The 23,946-nt window shown below is 34.2% G+C and overlaps 4 protein-coding genes across 4 annotated transcripts in view; 2 read left to right on the top strand and 2 right to left on the bottom strand.

The window, feature by feature from the left end:
* Cbr-lgc-55 overlaps nucleotides 1–1,140 on the top strand; it is a gene marked incomplete at both ends in the record, with an annotated part of 12,087 nt that extends 10,947 nt beyond the window's left edge. Inside the window, 2 exons of the mRNA XM_045238556.1 lie at nucleotides 419–519; nucleotides 1,056–1,140. Of these exons, the coding sequence (XP_045095009.1) occupies nucleotides 419–519; nucleotides 1,056–1,140 (186 nt within the window). The remainder of the gene's footprint in view (nucleotides 1–418; nucleotides 520–1,055) is intronic.
* Nucleotides 1,141–1,655: 515 nt separating this feature from the next.
* On the top strand, nucleotides 1,656–2,922 carry CBG12938 (the record flags this gene model as incomplete). The annotated part of the gene is made up of 2 exons (XM_002638459.1): nucleotides 1,656–1,835; nucleotides 2,650–2,922. 2 exons carry the CDS (start codon nucleotides 1,656–1,658, stop codon nucleotides 2,920–2,922), a joined length of 453 nt encoding a protein of 150 aa, XP_002638505.1.
* A 373-nt stretch (nucleotides 2,923–3,295) lies between these two features.
* Cbr-spe-19 lies at nucleotides 3,296–6,452 on the bottom strand (the record flags this gene model as incomplete). The annotated part of the gene is made up of 5 exons (XM_002638458.1): nucleotides 3,296–3,400; nucleotides 3,789–3,989; nucleotides 4,323–4,699; nucleotides 5,610–5,808; nucleotides 6,363–6,452. The coding sequence occupies 5 exons, from the start codon at nucleotides 6,450–6,452 to the stop codon at nucleotides 3,296–3,298; spliced, it is 972 nt and encodes a 323-aa protein (XP_002638504.1).
* A 330-nt stretch (nucleotides 6,453–6,782) lies between these two features.
* Cbr-ttx-1 lies at nucleotides 6,783–15,138 on the bottom strand (the record flags this gene model as incomplete). Its single annotated transcript, XM_002638457.1, has 7 exons — nucleotides 6,783–6,886; nucleotides 7,209–7,468; nucleotides 8,659–8,892; nucleotides 9,271–9,494; nucleotides 9,967–10,116; nucleotides 11,226–11,300; nucleotides 15,082–15,138. 7 exons carry the CDS (start codon nucleotides 15,136–15,138, stop codon nucleotides 6,783–6,785), a joined length of 1,104 nt encoding a protein of 367 aa, XP_002638503.1.
* Nucleotides 15,139–23,946: the final 8,808 nt, after the last annotated feature.

Here is a 23,946-nt window from a genome sequence, read left to right as displayed (position 1 = left end):
CTGCGTCTCTTGAAAAACTTTAAATTGCTATAACTCGGCTCAAAATTGCGCTAGAAACTTGATTTTTAGAGTGTTTTTGGGAGAAAAAAAGGTATTTTTAAATTTCAAAAAGAACCGATTTTTTTCTGAAATTCTTGATTCTTATCTTAAAAACTCTAATTTTGTAGTTTCTTCCTTGTGATAAATTATCATTGTTAATTAGAGAACAGAAAACAATTTAATAGGATTAGAGATTTAAAAAGTCTAGTTTGGAGGGCAGAGAACGCGCCAAAGGCGCGCCAGACCCTATCAATCTTAATGGTTCTATACCGAAAATCACGAATTTCCAATCAGTTAACTTCTTAAACTTTTCAATTAGCCTAATTTAATTGGTCCTCTGAATTGAAAAAAATACGATTCTTAGAAAAAATGTTTCCAGATGTTGGTACTGGTACGTCAACGACGGGCGTCACGGAAACGAAGGAAACGGCTAATGAGTGGAAAACTGTTCCAGCGGTGGACCGCTGAGGACATGGATCGGTAAGAAATCTGAGAATTACCGTAAAACCTGTGATGGAAGAAAAAAAATTGTTCAGAAAAATTGGAAAATTTTGAACAAAATGTTTATTTATTGACCAATTTGGACATTTAGAATCTTTCAGAGCGCCTAAGACGTTTAGCCTAGTTATCTCAACTCCTGTAAGAGATATCAAAAAGTTTTCAACTGATAAATTGTTTATCATAATATTCTATACATTTTATCAGTTGACACATTTTTTATATCTCTTCTAGGAGCTGAGATAATTGAGCTCAAACTTAACAGTGTGGGGCAGGCCCTTCTATTACAGGTTTTACCGGAGAATTTCAGATTTAAAAAAATTTTGAGACGATTCTATGTACTTAAAGTGGCTATAAGTGTTAGTAAACACTTATAGAAAATAATTGGTCATTTGATAAATTGAACTTCTTATGACAACATTTCTCAGGAATTTCGAGAAAAAAAAATTAAAAATTTAAAAAAATTTAACAATTTAAAAATATGGAAAAATTAAATTTTTTAAATTTTTAATTCTCAGATTCTGCCAAAAACTCTTCCCCATCACATTCACATTCTGCAACCTTATCTACTGGATGTACTATACGGCAAAGTCCAAGGACTGAAAATAATTTTTTTTTTCTTAAAATTTTTTTTTTCTGAAATTCTTTTTCTCCGAAACTTTGTGATATTTATGTGTCATGAATCTTTATTTCTTTCAATTCTTAATTATTTTGAATGTTTAGGATCTTTGGATTCTTTAAATATCAAAAAAAAAATACGTCATTTTAAAGGATCATTTTTAGATTTTTTATATTTTTATATTTTTAGATTTTTGACCTGAAAATGTTCCTTGTCTCTTCTTCTAATTGGACACATGTCTTCTCCCACAAAAACAAAAAAAAAGTGGGCGGAGCCTAATTCCCCCCCCCCCCCCCCTCCCGACCCATATAAAAACAACAAGGACGACACTTGGCCGTTTACTGGTTAATTCGAATTTTTGCGATTTGACAGAAAAAAGAGAGAGAGAGAGTGACAACAACTTTGATTTGATTCATTCATCATTTTCCTAACGTCTTCAGAATTTTTGTTTCTGACTTCTTCTGATTTTTGTAACGTCTTCTGATTGTTAATTCGAATCATGAAAATCCCAACGACGATTGCCGAACTGGTCGCCTCGTTTTCTGGAATCAACCGTACTCCTGACTTCAAACCAGTCACAAATTCTTCTGGAACGTGTGGAGAGACTTCTGGAAGAACTACACCCGTCCAGAAGTATCATGGAAATCGACGACAGAGTACAGTGATTACTGTTGGAGTGGTGAGTTGATGAGGCCTTAAACTTTGAGCTCACTTATCTTGGTTCTTGTGAAAGATATCAAAAATTGGTAAACTGATAAAATGTTACTGATATTATGATAAAGATTTTATCACTTGACACATTTTTTATATCTTCTACAGTAAATGAGATATAGAGGCTCACAATTAACATACTTCTTCTAACGGAAGCAAACCCAAACCGTCAACTTTGAGCTCAATTATCTCGGTTCCCGTTGAAGATAACAAAAAAAGGTCAACTGATAAATTGTTTCTCATAATATCACTAATATTTCATTCATTGACTCATTTTTGATATCTTTGAGGGGAGCCGAGCTAAATGAGCTCAAACTTGACAGTGGCTTTTCCATTACAGGCGTTTCGGTATTATCTTGCAATTCAAAATTGTTTTTTTTAACCCATGTTTCTAATTTCCTGTGAAACATATCAGAAATATGTCAACTAAAAAATTGTTTATCATAATATCATTAACATTTTATCAGTTGACAATTTTTTGATATCTTTTACAGAAAATAAGATAAATTGGCTCAAGGTTACTGTATTTCCTCTAATGAAAGCCCACCCAAAACGTTAACTTTGAGCCCATATATCTCATTTTCTGTGAAAGATATCAAACAGTTATCAATTGATAAAATATTACTGATATTATGATAGACATGTTGTCAGTTGACCACTTTTTGATATCTCTGACAGGAAATGAGACCTATGAGCTCAAACTTTGGGCCTCAATGTTGACGGGTTTGAGGACATTCTGGTTAAGGGCCTACAGTAACCACTGAACAAAAAAAAAATTCCAGGACAAAATCCCAACAGTGCCCTCGGAACCATCATCTCTTAGAAGTCCCAGCTCTTCTGGTCCAGAAGCCAAGTATCGGAAGAATCGGCGACAATCGGCACCATGCATCTCCACAATTGCCAGTAACACATGTCTAAAAGAGAAATTGAGCCGTTTGAAAAGTGCAAATTCATCTGGAGACGAGCAAGAGGACGATGATATTAAGGAGGAGGAGCCAGAAGACTTCCACGTGGCAGGAGGAAGAAAACAGTCTGTGTCTTATCGAATCGCCTGAGAACCTCTTTTTTATTTGGGACGAACATTTTTGTGCTTTAATAAACAATTTTTTTGTAGAAAGCTTTTTTCTTATCATTTGAAATGAAAATACTTTTCTTTCTCTTCAAAACGCTTCAAAAATCAAATTTCTAGCCCTTTTTTGAGCCGAGTTATAGCGATTTCCAGTTTTCGAGAGACCCAGAGAAACGAGAGTGCTCTCGTTTCTCTGCGTCTCTCCAAATCTTTAAAATGCTATAACTGAAATTTTGGAATCAAAAATTATTTTTTCAATGTCTGATGACGAAATCCATAAAACTTTAAAAACAACCAGAAAAAGATCATAAAAATAAGAAAAAAGATTTTATCACAAAAAAAATGATCAAAAATCAAACTTAATCGTCCAGTAGGTCCGAATACGTACTCTCCTCGTAGTTCATTGATGTCTTCTGAATTCGTCCCGTTTTTGTCACCTTGAATGCCGGTTTTTCGGGGATTGGCTGAAAAATAAAAAAAGATGACAAACGCCAAAAAAATTGGGATTCCAAAAATCTAAAACTTTTGAATTTTGGACAAAAAGTGAGCCAAATTATGACCGATTTTATGAAAGAGCCCGAAACATGAAAGTTTTCAAAATTTCAAAAAAAATTTTGAAATTGAAAATTTGTCACAATCAGCATTTATTTATATTCATTGAAAGTGCCAAAAAATGAGAATTTCAAAAATCTAAAAATTTTCAATTTTGAACAAAAATGAGCAATGTTATGCCCAATTTTATAATGGAACACGAAAAAAAATTCGAAAAGCAATTTCTTTGAAACCTATTCATATTTTAACTCATTCTGACGCCCTCAACCCAAAAAGACTGAATTGAAACTGATTTTTTACCACAATATCATCATCCTCTCCTTTTTGCGTGTTTGCCAATTCGAATTCCGATCGTTTTGTACTCGGAACCTCATCGTCCTGGGTCGGCTCCACCTGCAAACTTGGCTCCGCCTTAATCGTCATTTCCGAATTAATCTTATTCGAATTTTCAGAAGGTGGAGACGATTGGGTGGCTTGGACTTTTAGAGAAGATGTGGGGAGCTGAAATTGAAGAAAACTTTTTTTTTTGAAAAATTTTTGAAATTTTATTTTACCTAAAGAATCTAAGAATCTCTATCAAAATGAGCCAAAAATCAGCTTTCTACGACAATTTCGAGCCGAGTTATGGCGATTTGTAATTTTTGACGCAGACGCAGAGACGCAGAGACCGAGANGGGTCTCGTTTCTCTGCGTCTCTCAAAAACTTCAAATCGCTATAACTCGGCTCGAAATTGTCCGAGAAAATTGATTTTTGGTGTGTTTTGAAGAGACAGAAGACTTTTTGGAAATTTTTCGAAAAATTTGAAAAAAAAATTTTTTTCAAAAAATTCCTACCAAAGGACTTTTCAACGGGTTCGCTGGACTTTGCCCATTTTGGTCCTTCTCATTTTTGGCCTTTTCACATTGCTCATCTTTTTCGGCTCCCTCTACAGTATTCTTCTTTCGTTTTCCCCAAATTTTCCAGGCCAAAACTTCGAGTCCAGCCTCGAAAATCATGAAAATCGAGGCGATGAAAATGCAAAACGAGTATCTGGCCAGGGGTTTTAGTTGGTTTAGAATCCGAGAAGTGTCAAGGACGTTTTTCTCGAAAAATTGGAAAAACGACGGATTTCGAAAGTTGCACTTGTGGGCGGAGCAACAACACGCCCACCCGGTGGGGAGCTCGAGGAAGGGGAAATTGTTGGGGGAGTGGAAGCAGTGGGTGTAGAATTCTGAAAGTTTTGGTGTTTAGTTTACTAAAAGCGTCAGAATATCAGATTTCGAAAAATCAAAAAATTTTGAAATTCGGACGAAAATAAGCCAAGTTATGGCCAATTTTGTGAGAGACTTCAAAAATGGAAATAGTAAAAAGTTTTCGAAAAAATCAGACAAGAACACTTATCATGATTTTATTCATATGCATTAGAAGTGTCTAATAATGAAAACTTCGAAAATCCAAAAATTTCAAAATTTGAAAAAAAATGAGCCAAGTTATGACCTATTTTGGGATGGACCCGAAAAATGAAATTTTCAAAAATTGTCAGATACCAGACATCTTTATGTATACTCATTAAAACCGCCCGAAAAATGAGGATTCTGAATATTTAAAAGTGTTGTAGTTCGGAGAAATATGAACCAAATTATGATCCATTTTGTGAGAAACCCAAAAATAGAAAAAAATTTTTTCAAAAATTCGAAAAATTGTGATTTTTAAACAGATTGACGGAATTTAAACACATGAATTTATATTCATCAAAAGCGTCAAAGTATGAAAATTTGAAAAATCTAAAAATTTTTAGAATCGGACAAACATGAGCCAAGTTATGACCAATTTTGTGATGGACCACAAAAATGGACCCCGAAAAACAAAAAAATTTGGAAACCTAGGCTTTATACTCATTTTCTTCCTTAAATTCAGTTGATTTCAATAATTTAAATCCTGACCGTTTTGAGAATAAAAAAAAATTGAAAATTATGAAATTCCGACTAGAATAAGCCAAGTTATGACCAATTTCGTAATGCACTCTTAAAAATGGACCCCAAGAAATCTGGAAATTTTGAAACCTAGGCTTATACTCATTTTAACCCTTTGAACTAGCTGAATTCGAACATCTAAATCTCTGAAAAATTTTAGCACCTCACCAGAATTGATGTGGCACTCCAAAGGCAGTGCAAAGCTGCTGACATGTCCTTGCCACGTGGCGGAATGCGTTTCGTTGGACCCATAAAACATGACACAAATCGGTGGTCCCGTTTTCAGCTCGTCGTCTTTTCGATATTCGATAATTTCCGTATTTTCAGATTCCAGTTGGAATTTCGGCTTTTCAGCGTAAACGGTTTTCTGGGAAATATATTTCGAAATTTTCAAAATTTCAGAAAAAAATTCAGAAATTCAGAAATTCAGAAATTTGGAAATTCAGAAATTCAGAAATTCAGAAATTCAGAAATTTAGAAATTTAGAAGTTCAGAAATTCAGAAATTCAGAAATTCAGAAAGTCAAAAGTTCAGAAATACAGAAATTTAGAAATTCAGAAATTCAGAAATTCAGAAATTCCGAAATTCAGAAATTCAGAAATTCAGAAATTCCGAAATTCAAAAATTCAGAAATTCAAAAATTTAGAAATTTAGAAATTCAGAAATTCAGAAATTCAGAAAGTCAAAAATTCAAAAATTCAGAAATTCAGAAATTCAGAAATTTAGAAATTCAGAAATTCAGAAATTCAAAAATTCAGAAATTCAGAAATTCAGAAATTCAGAAATTCAGAAATTCAGAAATTCAGAAATTCCGAAATTCAGAAATAACGAAATTCAAAAATTCAAAAATTCAGAAATTCAGAAATTCAAAAATTCAGAAATTCAGAAATTCAAAAATTCAGAAAAAATCCCAAAAATTACCTTTGTCACATAACATTCCAGATTTTTAGATTTTTCTGGAATTTCAGATTTCGTCAATGCTGAAATTGCCAAGAAGAGCAGGACGTGCATTTTTAAGACAAATGTATTTTGTAAATGTGGATTTTTTGAATTAAAAAAAATATATAAATTTGGGGAAAAATCCAGGAATAATGGAATGCGTAGAGGGTGGGAGGGGATTTTAAAAATAAAAAAAAAACAAAAATTTTTTTTTTTTAATTTTTGTAAAAAAAAAGTTGAAAGTATTTTTTGGGACCTACAAATTTGGGGAAAATCATGGAGAGAAAATTGTGGAGAGAAAAACGTGTCTGCGTAGCTTAAAAACTGGGAAAACCGGAGAAAAAATTTAAAAAAATGAAAAAGAATTGTAAAAAATTTTTTTAAGTTCTGAAATTATGATTTTCAGCTTGTCTGAAAATTCCACATGCCCTTTCCATCGATAGCATAGGCACTAGCGGCATTAGTGTTAGCCTGGGCGTATTGAAAATAGTCCGTTGAGTAGGCACCTGGAAATTTTGAAAATAGAAAAATTTTTTTTTTGGTTTTCAATTTTTCAGTTTTTTTAAAACTCCAAATCATTTTCCTATCAGAATAAGCCAAAAATCAGCTCTCTAGGGTAATTCTGAGCAGAGTTATGGCGATTTGAAAGTTTCGAGCACTCCCGTTTCTCTGCGTCTCGCTAATAAAAACAAATCGCCATAACTCGGCTCAAAATTGTCCTAAAAACTGATTTTTGGAGCATTTTGGAGAGTCAAAAGACTTTTTTAAAATCTGCTTAAAAATAGTTTTTTCAAAAAAATTTTTTCCAAATTTTTTTTCAAAGCTCACCATATGGATATTGGGCTTGTGGCCGAAAACTAGTGGCACCATTATAAGTTGTTGCTCCAGTGGTTGTGGATATCGGGTCAATCGAGTATGTCCCATTTTTCTGGTCCTCTACAGATGGACTATTCGATTGCTCATCACATTCCTCTTTTATAGTGTCTGAGAATTTCAGCTCGTTGTCCGTGGTCGCTGGAGACGCTGGTTGGACCTCGCTCCCAGTTGAGCCACCAGACCCACCACCAGACGAGTTGTTTGAAGAGAAGCTGAAACAAATATTAGAAATTTTCTCGGTCCACTTTCATTCAGCATGTTTGAAAGTTTAATTTTCGGAATCGGCAAGTTTTGAGGGTTCAAGTGAGTATAAACACAACCTTATTTCAAAAAAAATATTATTTGTTTCAATTTTTTGGCATTTTCTGACTTGCGCATTAATTCTAAGCATGTTAGAAATATTTTAGAGGTGTCTGGACCTCTAGAAAGTATAAAATAATATAATAAAATACAAATTCCTGTTATTTGCTTCTTTATTTTAGCGTAGTTGGGAGGGCACCCAAATTTTTTGAATTTGGCGCCATTTTCGGATGTCCCAGTGGAAAGAAAACAAGGGGTTTTTGCCTAAGCCTATAATTAATAAAATAACGAAAAAATCTGAAAAAAATTTCAGCCAGAAAAGTATAGAAAGTGGCGAAAATCAGTTAAAATCGCACATTTTGGCTGAAATTTTTTTTTTACAAAATTCATGGTTTTTGTTTAAAATTATAGGCTTAGGCAAAAACGCCTTGTTTCCCTTCCTCGGGGACACCCGCATTTTGGCGCCAAATTCAAAAAATTTGGGTGCCCCAACTCACAAAAGGCAAAATAGGTGAAAAATGCAAATCACATCAAAAATGCTGATTGAGAATGCTTTATTTCCGAAAAACTTACCCGAGAATCGGTTTAAAAGTTCCAAATATTCATATTTCAAGTGCCAAAAACCATAAATTTTGTAAAAAAAATTTCAGCCAAAATGTGCGATTTTAACTGATTTTCGCCACTTTCAATACTTTTCTGGCTGAAATTTTTTTCAGATTTTTTCGTTATTTTTTTAATTATAGGCTTAGGCAAAAACCCCTTGTTTTCTCTCCACTGGGACATCCGAAAATGGCGCCAAATTCAAAAAATTTGGGTGCCCTCCCAACTACGCTAGCGCCGGCGTTTTAGCCTAAGCCTAAAATAAAGAAGCAAATAACAGGAATTTGTATTCTTTTATATTATTTTATACTTTCTAGAGGTCCAGACACCTCTAAAATATTTCTAACATGCTTAGAATTAATGCGCTAGTCAGAAAATGCCAAAAAAAGTCAAAAAAGAGTGCCCCCCCCCCCCCAACCAACATAGCGCCATAACTTGGTTCATTTTTGTCCAAAACTCTAAATTTTCAGATTTTTAAAATTCTAATTTTTGAAATACCAACCTATTACAAGCACTTCCTCCACTTCCCGGCTGCATGGTCTTCTTCTGCTGGCGCGCCTTTGCTCTCCGATTCTTGAACCAAACTTGTACTCGACTCTCAGGTAGTTGAATTTTATGGGCCATATCTTCCCGCATAAAAATGTCCGGATAGCGAGTTTTCACAAAATAGCTCTCCAGAATTTCCAGCTGATTCCTGGTGAACGTGGTCCGCTCTCGTCGTTGCTTTCTGGAGAAACTGGAAAATGGTAGAATTGCGTTTAGTGGAACAAATAGAGTTACGATGGTAGCTGGACAACACACATTTACCGTAGTTTATCTGGGTTACTGTAGGAAGTATAAAACTGTGTCACCTGATAAAATTTTTTTGATAATATGGTGAACATTATATCATTTAACTACTTTTTGATATCTTTCACAGGAACCAAGATAAATTGGCTTAATCTTGACATTCCGGGGTCTGGAAGCTTCTGTTTCTTACTAAGAGAATTCTCACTGAGAAAAATTCTCATTAAGAAAGATCCTTATTAAGAAAGATTCTCACTAAGAAAGATTCTCAAGTTGACGGCTTGATAGCAATTCTACTAGAATTTTCAGCGCTGGATACTGTACCCACCTCGGTTGATTCGCATTCCATGACATGGATCCCATTGAAGTGGCCGATGGACAATCGGAAAGGGATCCTCCGATGAATTGCATGCTCGACGGAAGATAGCTATGACCGACTTGTGCTGGAAGACCCAAATGGCTAGTCGGATAGGCGGATCGGTTGAAATAGGCACTCATATTGGCTGCGGCAGCTGTTGCTGTGCTCACGTTGGGGAGATAGGGCATGGCTGGCTGGAAAGTTCAGATTATCAGAGTTTTTAAAAAGTTTTTGAAAAGCCCAAAATTTCAGCTACATTTTGGTATATAGATTGTCAAAATATCTGGATTTTTAAGAAAGTTTCAGACATTTCAATTGAAAGAAGTATACCGTAACGCCTCTAATAAAAAAGGTCTGTTAAGTTTGAGCTCAATTATCTCACTTCTTTTGAAAGATATCAAAAAGTGGTCAATTGATAAAATATTGCTAATACTATGTTAAACATTTTATCAATTAACTATTTTTTGATATCTTTCAGAAAAACGGAGATATATGAGCTTGAAGTTAAGGCCGGTTTTATGGTATTTCAATAGAGAGAGAGTTATATACCAAATTGAATACCAAACTGTATTCTGAATCTTGACGTCTCCAGACCTCTTCAGGCCCTTCAAATTAACACACATGCAAAAGTTAAAGAAGGGTTACAACCACAATGAAAAAACACACCGATAACTGAAAGTACAATGATGAGGCAGAATCGACGGCGGTGGGTGTTGAATAGGCGGACGATGCCAACGATGCTCCAGAAGACACTGCAGATGAGTCGTCGAGGCTCATTGAGGATAATGGCTTTGTGTCGACATCATCTGGTGTTGCCTGAATAGGTGATAACGTACAGACACAGTTGTGAGGATAGAGGGAAAAGAGAAGTTGGGATTTTTTTTAAAATCTTTTTTACCTGGATTTGCCAGTCTAGGTAGTTGAAATTTAAATCTAATCAAAGCGCTGATTTCAAGCTATATTTTTGTATAAAATTTATCTTGATATCCTCATTTATAGCCAAGTTTTGGGTGCTCAAAGTTTCAAAGCGTTTCAAAAAATGTAGCAATTGATGGAGGTTTCTGTAAATCTCAAATGTTACATCAAGTTAAAGCCCTAATATCAAGCTTTAATTTTGTATAAAAACCTTTCCAACATCTTTATAAACTTTTGAATTATGGGCGCTCAAAGTTCTGTAATATAAACAATTTGTGCAAATTAAGTTTGAAAAACTATAACTTCGGTATAACTTAACGAATTTTAATGATTTTGACACCATTAAAAAGATAAAAATCTAGATTTTTTGAGGCCTACCGTATTTTCAACTTTGAGTAGCCAACTTTGAGCCCAATTATCTCGATTCCCGTGAAAGATATCAAAGATCTGCCAACTAGTAAAATATTAATGATTTTATGATAAAAAATTCATCAGTTGACACATTTTTCATATCTTTCACAGAAAGTGAGATAATTGAGCTCAAAGTTGATGGTTTTAATGTGCTTTTATTAAAGGAATTACTACTGCCCAGAAAATTGTTAATTTTCAACAACTCATTTTGAATTTTATAGTTTTAATTTAAATTTTAGTTGAAGCCCTTGTTTCAAACTATTGTTTGGTATAAGAATAGTTGCTGTAGTGAATGCTTGAAAAAAGTTATGCGTATATAAAGTTACAAACAGTAGAAAACCAATTTTGAAATTTATCATTTTTTAAACGCTTGTAACTTTTTTCAAATTCTAGCTATAAACATAATTCTTGTATGAAAAGAAAATTAAAAGCCAGAGCTTTCAATACATATAAAATTTGTTGTGGTGCAAATTCACAATTATAGTCAAAACTTGGCTCGAAGAGTTTAGTATCACAAATCACATGTTTAGAAAGAAGTTCACAACAACAGGGTCAATTTAAAAAAAAAACAAAATTAACAAAAAATTTTGAGAACTTACAAAATTCTGACTGTTCATGACTGCTCCTGTTGCGGATCCGGTGCCAGCAGTTCCACTGAGATTCTGGGGATGGATCTGGAAAACTTTTGAATTTAAAAAATATTTTTTTTAAAATATGTTTTAGTGCTGTTATACCCTAAGATTCTGGCCAGATACTTATAATATTATATAATTTCTTTACAAATTTATTATTTATATTTATTTTCGCTAATCCCTCTAAGATTATCCTCTAACCAGCACCTTACTGTAGTACTAGGCCATTGGAAATTATTATGGAGATTTCAAATTTCAGGAAAAAGTGTTCAAAAAGTCAAGTATAATATTCAAAATGTGCCAAAAATTTTCAGAGAAAATTGACAAGGAGAATTTTTGACATTTCTTTGATAAGATAAAAAATTGGGTACTGTAGAGAACTAGAGAAATATTTCAAACTATAAAAAAAAAGATTTTCTGGTATTTTGAAATTTCGGAGGCTCAAAATTTTCAAATTCCATTAAAAATATACCGATCGATTCAGAATTTTTGTAGAAATTCAGAAATTCAGAAATTCAAAAAATCAGAAATTCAGAAATTCAGAAATTCAGAAATTCAGAAATTCAGAAATTCAAAAATTCAGAAATTCAGAAATTCAAAAAATCAGAAATTCAGAAATTCAGAAATTCAGAAATTCAGAAATTCAGAAATTCAGAAATTCAGAAATTCAGAAATTCAGAAATTCAGAAATTCAGAAATTCAGAAATTCAGAAATTCAGAAATTCAGAAATTCAGAAATTCAGAAATTCAGAAATTCAGAAATTCAGAAATTCAGAAATTCAGAAATTCAGAAATTCAGAAATTCAGAAATTCAGAAATTCAGAAATTCAGAAATTCAGAAATTCGGAAATTCAGAAATTCAGAAATTCGGAAATTCAGAAATTTAGAAATCCAGAAATTCAACAATCCTCACTAAGAAAAGTTCTCACTAAGAAAGTTTTTCACTGAGAAAAAAATCAAATTTTCGAAAAAATAGGGAACTTCTGAAAAAAATGTGATCGCTAAAAAAAAATCAATATGTTTCGAAATTTCGAAATCGTTGCTTTTTTCAAAAATATGAAGAATTCAAAAATCAGAAAATTCAAAAAGAAAATAAAATCCACAAAATGTTGATATCCCAAAAAATACAAAAACTAAAAATGAAAACTATTTCTAAATCTCTAGTACTCACCCATGATTCTAGAAATCTTAGATTTCAAAGAAAAGTCCAGAATATTTCTTATCATTCTCCAAAAAAAAAAGTTCCCCATCACACAATCTATTCTCTTTCCTATCTCTCTAGTACCCTCTCGCTTTTCAACCCAACATACTTGAAAATCCGCTGAAAGCGGGAAAGGGGATTAGGCCTTAAATCTTAGGGTATTAACTAACACTCGAAACACAACGTGGCAAAAAAGGCCGAGGGTCCGAAACCTCGAAAAGCCGCTGCCCAAGAACGGCTCATCCCCCCCGTCAAGACCGAAATGCGATTTTCGCGGCCCCCCCCCCCCCCAAACGCATCATCCCCCTTCCGGCCGCCCATTTTTTCTCTCCGTCTCTCTCTAACTACCGACCGTACACCTTTTCGGCTCCGCCCACTTTTTTGGAAAGACGCAAGTGAATGGAGGAACCCAGAGAGGGGTGGAGTTTCGTTTTTAGTTTTGGAACTGTGTCATGGGCAATTAAACTCATTACCTTAGTACTATCTGAAAACTTGGGATTTCGGCTTTCTGAATATATGATTTTTGTAAAAATCGGTCAAAATTGAGCCTTTAAATTGGCTATAATTGCCCATGTGGGTCTTTTGCCTTATCGATCTATGGCTAGGTTTAAAGGCGTATAACTGATTCCATTTTTTATATGAGCTGAAGGTCTTAATACCATTAGAAAGCTCAGAATTTCAGCTTTTTGAATATATAACTTTTGTAAAAATCAGTAAAACATAAACCGCCAAACTGGCTGTGACTTTGAGTACAGTACCCCTAGGCGTGTGGCCCAGACTGTAAATTTAAAGGCGCATAACTCATTTCAAAATTATCAAATCAATATAAAAAATTCACCGTTAAATAGAACATTTCAAGGGCTGCAAGACAATATACAACACCTTGAAGGAAAAATGAGATTTTTAGTGATTTTCAGCTTTTTCTAGACTACTAAATGCTTCGAAATGACTGAAAATTGCCCTGACCAAAATTCATGATTTATGGCTTAAAATGTTCCAAAAATTACATTTCTTGGCTCAAAATAGTTGAAAATAGCCTCGAAATCAACGTTGTCATCTTGAAATAATCCAAAAATCACAAAGCTTTCAATCTAGGTCTGTTTTACATCTTCCAGACAGCCGAGCTCCAGACTCCTGAAAATGGTCGAAATGACCGAAAATCAAATGGAAAGTATGTTTTTTTTATATATTTTGATTAGTATTATACATTTTTTGAAAGCCCTTGAAATTCCCTATCTAACGGTATAATTTTTATAGTGATTGAAAATTTTTGAAATGAGTTATGCGCCTTTAAATTTGCCAGTCAGTGTCATCTGATATATTTCCAGGTAATAAAATGCTGCTCCAATTCATTAACCTTCCCAATTTCCCGCAAACTTATCAATATCTATTTTGTTTGATTAGAAGTGCACCAAGGATTACGGTACCCCCCAGCCCCAAATATACATAGACTGTGCTACCGTTAAATTAGTGCAAACAAACGGGGGGGGGAGCATCCTTTTTACTGCTGCTCCTCACGATTTTTCCGTGGACACGGTCCGTTTGGGATGGCGAGGCAAGAAAACAATAGAAAAACTGGGCGGCTCATCTGACCAGTAGACTCTATTTTGGGAGTAGGCTTGGGAAATGCGGTTTTTTTGAAAGTGCGAGAAGTTTTTACAGTGTTTATAGTTTGGAAATTCGGAGAGGTCTGATTTTAAGCTATTTAATAATATAAAAATATGTCTTATAGCTTTATTTTGAACTAAGTTATGAGCGCTCATAGCTCAAAATTAAAATAAAATCAGATTTTTTAGAATTTTTTTTTAACCGAATTTTCTAAATTTTCGTTTTTACAGCCTTAATTGAAACACATACCAAATTGATGCTCTTTTTTCAAGCTTTATTTTGGTTTAAGATTCATAATGATAGCTTTATTAATAGTCAAGTTACGGGTGCTCAAAGTCTTGAAACGCTTAAAAAGAAGGCAGGCTTCAGAATCCCAACTTTTCTCAAACTCCAATTTTGTTTTGTAATATAAAATTTATATTATTTTAACGCTCAGATTTTTGTCTATTTGATGGTATAACAATTATTTAAATCCTTCCAGTATGGACCAAGTTATAAATCTTTGAAGTTGTCCAGTGCCCAGCAGTACCAAATTCTCACTGTTTGTGATTTTAAAGGCGCATAACTTTTTCGAAATATTGCTACATTGACGGTTCTTATACCAAACAATAGCTGAAAAGCAGGGCTTTAATTTCATATATAAAGTATAATACAAAATAAAATTAGAATCTGAGAAAAGTGGAGTTTCGAAAGCCTCCCGCTTTTTAGCTCCTTCCCGAAGCATTCTAAGACTTTGAGTGCGTATAACTCAGCTATGAATGAAGATATATGATACCACCCAATCCAAACCCCAGACCTTCTCAAATACATATTAGTTCCACAAAACCGGTACCAATAAACAGATGCGCCTTTAAATCTAACCATCCCATCTCATCCACATTATCCACGTGGCAAAGGAGGATTCAGAAGACACAACCCTAAGATGGCCGATCATCTATCTCTACCTGATTTAGAAGGACTCAGCTAGATTTTAAGATAAGAATCTTAAAAGAAATACAATGAGACACAACTTACCAAACCGATATTGGAGACGATGGAATCCTGGTTGGTAGAAGACGTCGTCAGGGACATCTGGAGAAGAATAGGAAGACGTTGGGCTGATGATTCGAAATGAAATGAAAATGATGAATATGAAGACGTTGCTCTGACGTCTGGAGATTGTTGATCCGCAGTTTTCCAATCAATCTAATGGCACATTTGTCATATTTACTTCTCATTTTCCCTCATTTTCCTGAAGGCGTTTGGGATGAGCTGGTGGGATTTTGGGAGGTGTGGATCTACCGTATATTTTGGATTATCCGGGATTGATGTGCTGCCCAAATACATATGTACATGACTTGTAAAATTGTTGGTTTTTAATAAATTGGAAATATTGAAGAGTGTTTGGAAAGTTGAAAACAAGAGAAAGAGAAGAGGGGTCCCAAAAATTTGATCCCCAAAATTTGTCCAGGTTCATTAGGCCATAACTCGGCTAGTTCTGACTCAAGACAAATGGTTTTTATACCAAAATATTGCCCACAAATTTAGCTTTTCAATGATGTAATTTTCATAAAGATCTGAAAAGTTTCAGGTGGTGCCACGTGGCATAGAAGCAAGAAAGATCTGTAAATCGGATTTTTTGGTTTTATTAATTTGTAATTCAGTCAGTTTTTGCTCAAATTTGATGATATTTATATCAAATTGATGGCTGAAATTTCAGCTTTCTAATGATATAATTTTCATAAATCAAAAAAATTTCAGGTAGTGCCACGTGGCATAGAAGCAAGCAGGATCTAAAAAACATATTTTCCAGGTTCATTAGCCCATAACTCGGCTAGTTTTCGTTGGAATTTATTGATTCATATATTAAATTGTTGTTCAGAAGTTCAGCATTCCAGTTATATAATTTTTATAAAAATCTGAAAAAAAATAATCTGGGCTAAACGATGCAGTTTTAAGCATGCTAACAAAGGGAGCACACTTTGCCAGCTTCTTTGGTCATATCTGAACTTCTGGAAAAATTTGAACAAGCGAAATTTTAAAGTGCTCAATAGCATAAAAAATTTCCAATCGAATGTTACAAATATGATTAGGAAATATTTAGGAAATATTGATTTTCAGCAAAGTTAAATCGATTTGAAAAAAAAGTTTTCTGGTTTTTCAGTTGATTTTTGGCCATTCAATTTTCAGGAGTCCGGAGCTCGTCTGTCAAGTTTCCGATCACTTTGAAAACTTTGCACTTACAGAACTTTTTGAAAAATCTTATTTTTTCAGGTATTTTCCCCGTTTTCCGTACAAAAACCGGTACTGTATCGTAACTATGGCGCGCCAGCCAGCTGTTTGAAGCGCCGGAGGCGCGACAGACAGGCTGGTCATACTTTTCGGAATAAAAACTCTTATATTTTGAATATTGTACTTCCAATGTCCGAAAACGCCAAACCTCTAGTATTCGGAGTAAACGGAGTATTGCTAATCCTTTGTTGACTATATACTGACCACATACTGTCCCCCTCCTTCAAACGTGTTAATACACTTGTCAAACTTTTCGTTCCTCTCTTTTTGGCGGTCGGTCGCGGCCGGCCACATTTTCTGCCTCCTCTTTTTGGCGGTACATATCAATAGACACCGTTGTCTGTCTATAAACAAAAGGGATCGTCGTTCATGTGTTAAGAAATATTTGGATTAGAAGACGGACCAAGAAATGGCGGTAAATAGTGGCTTCGCCATGATTATAGGTGTCGCTTGACAGGTTAACAAGGCTTGAGAACTCTTTTTCTGGGGGGGGGGGGGGGGGGGGGGATTCTTGATCTGGAAAACCATTATTCTAAAAATCGTGTTTTTCAAAGAGAAACGGCGGAGGGACAAGCTAGACGTCTTGGAAAAAGCATTTTGCATTTTTTTTTCTAAAAAACACTGAAGTTCCCTATCTACCGTTATAATCAAAATTTAGCTAGCTTCAGTTTGAAGGAAGTTATGAAATTTTGAAAAAAAAAGTTTTTGAGAATTTTCAATATCTTCCAATTCTGAAAAAAATTGATACCACGACCTGAAATAGGCTGAAAATAAGAATATTAGACGAAATTTCAGAAAAACTCGAAATTTGAAAAAAAAAATTCTTTTTTGAATCTCAAAAAAAAATTTGGATTTTTTCAAAATTTTCAAAATCCTCCAATTCTGACTAAAATTGATATCACGGCCTGAAGTAGGCTGAAAATGAGAATGGTGAACACATTTTCAAAAAAACTAGAAGTTTGAAAAAAATTTCTTTTTTTTTCGAAAAAAAATTTTTTTTGATTTTTTCAAGATTTTCAAAGTTTTCCAATTCTGATAAAAACTTATACCACGACCCAAAATGGGCTGAAAATGAGAATAAGAAAAAAAATATCTGAAAAACTCGAAATTTGAAAAAAAAATTTTTTTTGGAATTTTTTTGAAAATTTCGAATTTTATGTTTTAAAATTCAAAATTTGAACTAATGCTGATAATTCCTATTTAACGCTATAATCAAAAATTGCCTAGGTACAGTTTGAAGGAAGTTATGAAATTTTGAATTTTAAAAAACTTTTTGCCTAAAAAAATTTTCCAAAAGTATTAAAAAACAATTTTAAGTCATTTTGTAGCTCTGGATATTCCAATTTCAAGAATATTTCTAAAATTTTTATGTTTAAAAAAGTTATGCGCCTTTAAAACAGCCTGACTATAGGGTATCTATTGACTAACCAACTTAAACTTATGACTAATCCTTTCTCTAAACTCTCTCAACTTCCCCTACTATTTCTCTACCATTTTTTCCAATTCTTCTGTGTCTATCTGTGTGTATATGAGAGTGAGAGTATAGGGGCGAATGGCAGCTAAGCACCGGCTCATCCGTACGGCTCAACGGGGTCCTAGGGGCGTTGGAGGACTGACTTTCTATTCTGTCTCTGTCGTGGTGTGTCCAAAATCGTCATTTCCTCACTCAACCATTTTAGCCCCAGGTTCTTAGTTCTTGTCTTTTTTCAATTTTTTTCTGGATTTCCTAGTCTAGACCTTTTTTAGTCGGTCCGAATATCGCAAGGGGATCGATTAATAAAAATAGCACTAACTTTTGATATTGGTTGTTTAAAATCGAGTTTTAGCTCTGATTTTGGTGTTACACTATAACAAGTTATACATCAATCAAAAGCTCTGATTTGTACTTTTAATTTGGTATAAGAACCAGTTTGATATCTGTAATTTAAATGAAGTTACAAACGTTGAAAGAAAGAAACAATTCAAAATTGGTACATTAACAACTTTGAAAGCCTATAACTTGGATAAAACTTAACTAATTTCAATGATTCTTGTACCGTGAGATAGATAAAAATCTAAACTTCAATTTAATTGTAAATTTGATACCAGAGAATTTAGTTTGCATACAGTATCCTTAGATTCAAAGCGATGCCTTCCTTAGGTGACCATGACTATAACTTTGAAGAAACTTTGAACTTCATAACACATCTAAAAATTGTCCATATGCTAGGAAAATGGTACTGTTAGATAGGGAATTTCAAGGGCTAGAAGATGAAAATTGATAGTTTTCAGAATTTATACCGAATGTTATTTTGGATGGGTTTACAAGACTACTAAAGTAGCCACTGTAAGGCTATGCCATGGAAATCATTTGATTTTCGTTATATTCAGGAGTCTAAATCTCGCTTGTCAAGTTCTCAATTTAACAGGTTTAGATAGCTCTTCAAATTCCCTATCTAACAGTATAATTTTCATAGTGATTGGAACATTTTGAAATGAGTTATGGGCTTTTAAAGGTCCATTCAAGGTCACCCGAAGAAAGCATCGCTTAGAATCTAGAGATACTGTACTTTGAGACAGTATTCAAATGCCAAATTTACTATCAAATTGAAGCCTAGTTTTTTATCTATCTACCGGTATAGAAATCATTCAAATGTGTTGGGTTATATCCAAGTTATAGCTTTTCGAAGTTGCCAATATATAGACTTTCCTTAAGCCTATTTATTTTGATAGCCCTTGAAATTCCTTTTCTAAAAACTTAGAAATGAGTTATGCGCCTTTAAAGTTATCTAACCATTATTATTCAAATGACTACTCCAACTTATTCCTAACTATTCAAACAAACCCATTAGCGTTATTACGGTTACACACACCCTAACACCTTAATACGCACCTATCGTGTCTTCCCCCATCCGGTATGACGCAAGAAGGTGTCCTGTCACTCAATGATACACCTTATTATTTTCTTGACAAGCATATCTTTACACTTTTTGGGGTGCCTTGTGTGTGTGTGTTGTGCAACAAAATGATTGTTATCTGTCAGATTATGCGGTTTCGTCATGGCTATGTGTGGCTAGGTAAACGGAACAGGGGGGGGGGGGGGTTTGGGACTCAAAAAAATCGGGGTTAATTGAAAAATATTAGCTTTGTAGCTCTTGAAATTTCCTATCTAACCAAACTTTGAAAAATTTAGGGAAACCAAAATTGGAGATACCGTATTCGCTGTAATTCTGTCCCACTCTAATCATGCCCATCGGAACCGCCAACTTTGAGCTCAATTATCTCGATTCCTGTGAGAGATATCAAAAATGTGTCAACTGATAAAATGTTTATCATAATATCAATAATGTTTTATTTGTTAACAAAATTTTGATATCTCTTATTGGAACCAAGATAATTGAGCTCAAACTTGACGGCTTGGATGGGCTCCTTTTAGAGGAAATACGGCGGGCTAACATTCTTTTAAAAATTGTTTATCATCATTTTGTAGCTTTCCCATCTAACCATAAAATTTTAATTCAAATAGGTTAAACTCGAAACTAGTTATACGCTCTCGAATTTTAACTGCTCCTAATTTTCTGCAAAACAGGGGTAGTTCCCAAAAATCCCTCATATCATTAGGAATATCAATTTTTATTAGCAGCGGTTAATTACTATTTCAAAGCTCTTAAAATTTTATATTTAATCATGTAACTTCATTTTAAGTAGGTTTGATTTTAAGCTAGTTATAACATCTCAAAGTTTGACCTTCTACAAAATCCGCAAAATCGAAGTAGCTCCCAAAATCACTCATTTCATGTGGAAGATCAATTTTTCGCTCGCAGTTGCTTATAATCATTCTGTTGCTTTTTAAATTTCCTATATAACTGTAGAAACAAAATTCTTGTAGCGCAGTTTTAAAAAAAGTTATAGATCCTTAAAGTTTTGGGCTCTTTTGGCTGTAGGAAGTGAAGGGGGGGGGGGCTAAGCAAGCGTTGATTTTTGAATTCCAAAAATAGAATTCCTATTTCTCTAAATCTCTTTTCTCTCTTTCTTTTTCTTCCTATCACCGTCATCACCCAACTAACACTACCATCGTTTCCCTTTCCTTTCCACATACAAAACTACCGTAATCCTTTTGGCTGCCCCTCGCGGCAGCCCAAAATTTCCCGTTCTACCACTAGTTTGTTTGTCGTTCTGAAGCAAAGCGAAACGAAGCGATGCGACGAAGACCACATTGGAAAGAAAAAACCGATCGATGATTTAGAAACGAAAAAATAGAGAAAACAGAGCGAGAGAGAGAGAGAGATGGGACAAAAATGCGGTTTTTTTGGAATGGAAAGAATTTGAGGGGGTGGGGAGGGACCAGGGGGATTTCGAGGATTACTGTAGTTATTAGAAATTTCAACTTAAATAATCAAGAAGGCACTGGTAATCTACCTACAGTAGCCGGTCAACGATATCCCAAAATAATTTAGACCATTTTCAGGAGCCTGGAAACCCAAGATAACAGGAGTCCATTCAAACCGTCAGCTCTGAGTCACTATATCTCATTTCCTTTCAAAAATATCAAAAAGTTGTCAACTGATAAAATGTTGCTGATATTATGATAAACAATTTATCAGTTGACCTCTTTTTGATATCTTTCACAAAAATCGAGATAATTAATCTCAAAGTTAACGGGGTTTGGGTGGGCGTCTGTTATAGAATTTGGACACCGTCAACTTTGAACCCCTATATCTTATTTACTGTGAGAGACATCAAAAAGTTGTCAATTGATAAATTATTTATCAAAATGTCAGCAATATTTTATCAGTTTGCCACTTTTTGATTTCTCTCACAGGAATCGAGATAATTAAGCTGAAATTTGACGGTTTGGCTTCTAGGAGGAAATACGGTAATTCACAAATTTAAGGGCATTTTCACAAAATACCGCCAAACCAAGAATTTTCTATTAGACTCTAAAATTTCTGGTCTTTTCTAATCTGACCGATTCTCTCTTTAGAAAATTTTTTCCGCCAAAAAGAGTACCATATCATTATAATATACATACACTTTTCTGATCCGGTAGTTTCACGCCTAGTTACACATTCAAACGGAATATATGAACAATTTCGTAGTACCTCCCGACCCCTGTTAATCCCTGTTGACCCTTTCTCGCAGGTACTGTATCCGTGTTGGAGAAGAAGGGGTATATTAGGGACCCTTTTAGGGTCCCCGCAAAAAATGAGAAAGAGAGAGAGAGAGAGGGGGGGACAGGTGCATGTGCGATAATCCTGTAAAAAGGAGTTAGTCAGTGTGCCGACAAATTATTTGAAAGATGGCTGGGGACAGATAGGAAGAGCATGCATGTTGGTTGCAGGTGGTCTTGGCAGGAAGGGGTCAAATTCTTTTTGGAAACAAAATTTTATCTGATTTTGGATCTTTTGGAGCAATTAGGAGCAGGTTAAAGAGAACTGGAATTCAAGAAATACCCCCCACTTTCAAAGTATTAAAGATAGATTTTTTTTTTGGGAAAATTAGGGAAAATTAGGAAAAAATTGACATTTTTGAAAATGTTGAAATTCCCACAATTCTGAATTTTCTAATAGAAAAATTTTAAATTTTGCCTTATTATGAGAATATTAAGGTTATTTGGAAGTTTTTCTTATCATATTTTCAGCATTTTCTAAGTTTCGGAAATTACAAATTCCAATATTTTCCAATATTTAGTAGTATGGACGACAGATACCCATCGATTTCTGTCGAAAACCAAATAATATTGTCTGGCGTTCTGAAAATATCCATATTTCAAACTTTGTAAATTCAACTTTTGATTATTTTTTAGTTCTCAAAATTCCCTATCGTTTGGTATAATTATTGTGAACTTTGAACAAATGTTTTGATTCAAATCATTGAGTTTTGAAAGGCAAATTGAATTTTTTCCCAATTTTTAGAGTCAAAACTTTTAGGCACTTTCAAAAACTCTATATTTAAAACACTGTGAATTCAACTTTTAACTATCTTGTAGTACTTGAAATTGCTTATATTTTGATATAGTCACCATAAAATTTGATCCCTTCCGAGCCAAGTTAAGGAGATTTGAAAATAAAATATCAAAAATATTTTTGCGAAAAAAAATCAAAAAAATTAAAAAACAATTTTTTTTTGAAGAATTCTATAAACAGGTGCAACCAATTTTTCCTACCCAATTCCATTAAAATTTGCATTTCCCCTTGTTTTTTTTTCGATCCAGAAAAACAAAAAAAATCCAATTCATCAATTCAATTCAATTGGCTCCTATCTTGTCGGTATGGTCTCCTTCTAACCAGCCGGCTTCTGCACTTTTCCATAAAATAGCCTTTTCGAAAAGAGAGAGAGAGTCCATTAGTCTTGACTTCTTCTCTTTAAAACGTTATGCTAATGAGAAGAAGAAGAGCTCTTCTTTTCGCTTCGTGGGAATCTTCCACCGTAGTAGGCAAGTGTGTGCCTCGGGAAAGGGATTATGGTAGATGGGAAGATTTTTAAGGAAGGGAAAAAGTTTGAAGATGAAACTTGGTATGCCAAGGGGGACCAACAAAGCCATAACTTTTGTTATGGTCTGTTTCAAACTAGATTTAATAGTGCTTGTAAAATTGCGCTATGAAAAAAACCGCTGGTTCGTTCAAACCAGATTTGAAAAGTAATTCTGAAATTGTACTATAACAAATATTATATAAATCGAAAGCTCTGATTTTCAGTTTTCATTTAATATATAAACCAAATTGATATCTGTAAATTGAACAAAGTTATGCGTCTTTAAAGAAAGATGCATCTCAAAATTGGTATTAACTAGCAGCTTCGAATTGTTTCTAACTTTAAAGGCGCATAACTCTTTTCAAGCGTTTACCATGCTTTTGATTTTTGTACCAAAAGAGAGCTGAAAAACAGGGTTTTAATCTGAATGAAAATTCCTGAATAACAGTTTCGAAATACAGACATGCGCCTTAAGAATTGACCTTCCTCATTTTGGGTGTCTTGCCTCCCTCAAAGTGGAGTGCCTTTAAAAGCGCATATCTCAAGAACCAATAAAGCAATACGATTTTTATTCAATTGGAGAATAAAACGAATGAAATGTAGATTTTGTTTCCTTTAGTATAATTTTTACGAAAAATTCCCAAAATTGAAAATTCATACATTTCGAAGTTCCCAAATTTTTTCAAAATGTTCCCCAGAGACCCACTTTGTTGGGACAGGTGTTTTTTAAGACAGGTCGATGCTAATCTCTAAAACACTATCTCAATTTTTCTTCCACCCATAATTACAGTCCTCTCTGGTCCATTACACAATTCCCTCTCAATACAGCTGTCTCCTCCAGAATTGCACAACACCCGGACCATTTTGTGTGCACACATTTGGATTTTTAAGAAGAAACGGAAGAAGGAGCAAACACGTGGCAAAGAATACGGGGACGGGAGGTAATAGATACATTTTGGGACATTTGGGAGGGAATTGACACTAAGGTGTTACCTAATATCTGATCCTAATAGGAGGCGGAGGAGGAGGCTAATTGGTGTCTGGGGATGTTTGAGAAGAGATCTGGAGCTGAGCAATGGGGGAAAACGAAAATCAGGGACCAAAAAAAAATATTTAAACATGAAAAAAACCACTTAGGAATCATGAAAATTTTGA

The sequence above is a fragment of the Caenorhabditis briggsae genome, assembly GCF_000004555.2.
Source record: "Caenorhabditis briggsae complete genome, chrV, whole genome shotgun sequence".
Classification (NCBI taxonomy): Eukaryota; Metazoa; Nematoda; class Chromadorea; order Rhabditida; family Rhabditidae; genus Caenorhabditis; species Caenorhabditis briggsae.
This window is presented reverse-complemented; position numbering and strand designations above follow the sequence as displayed.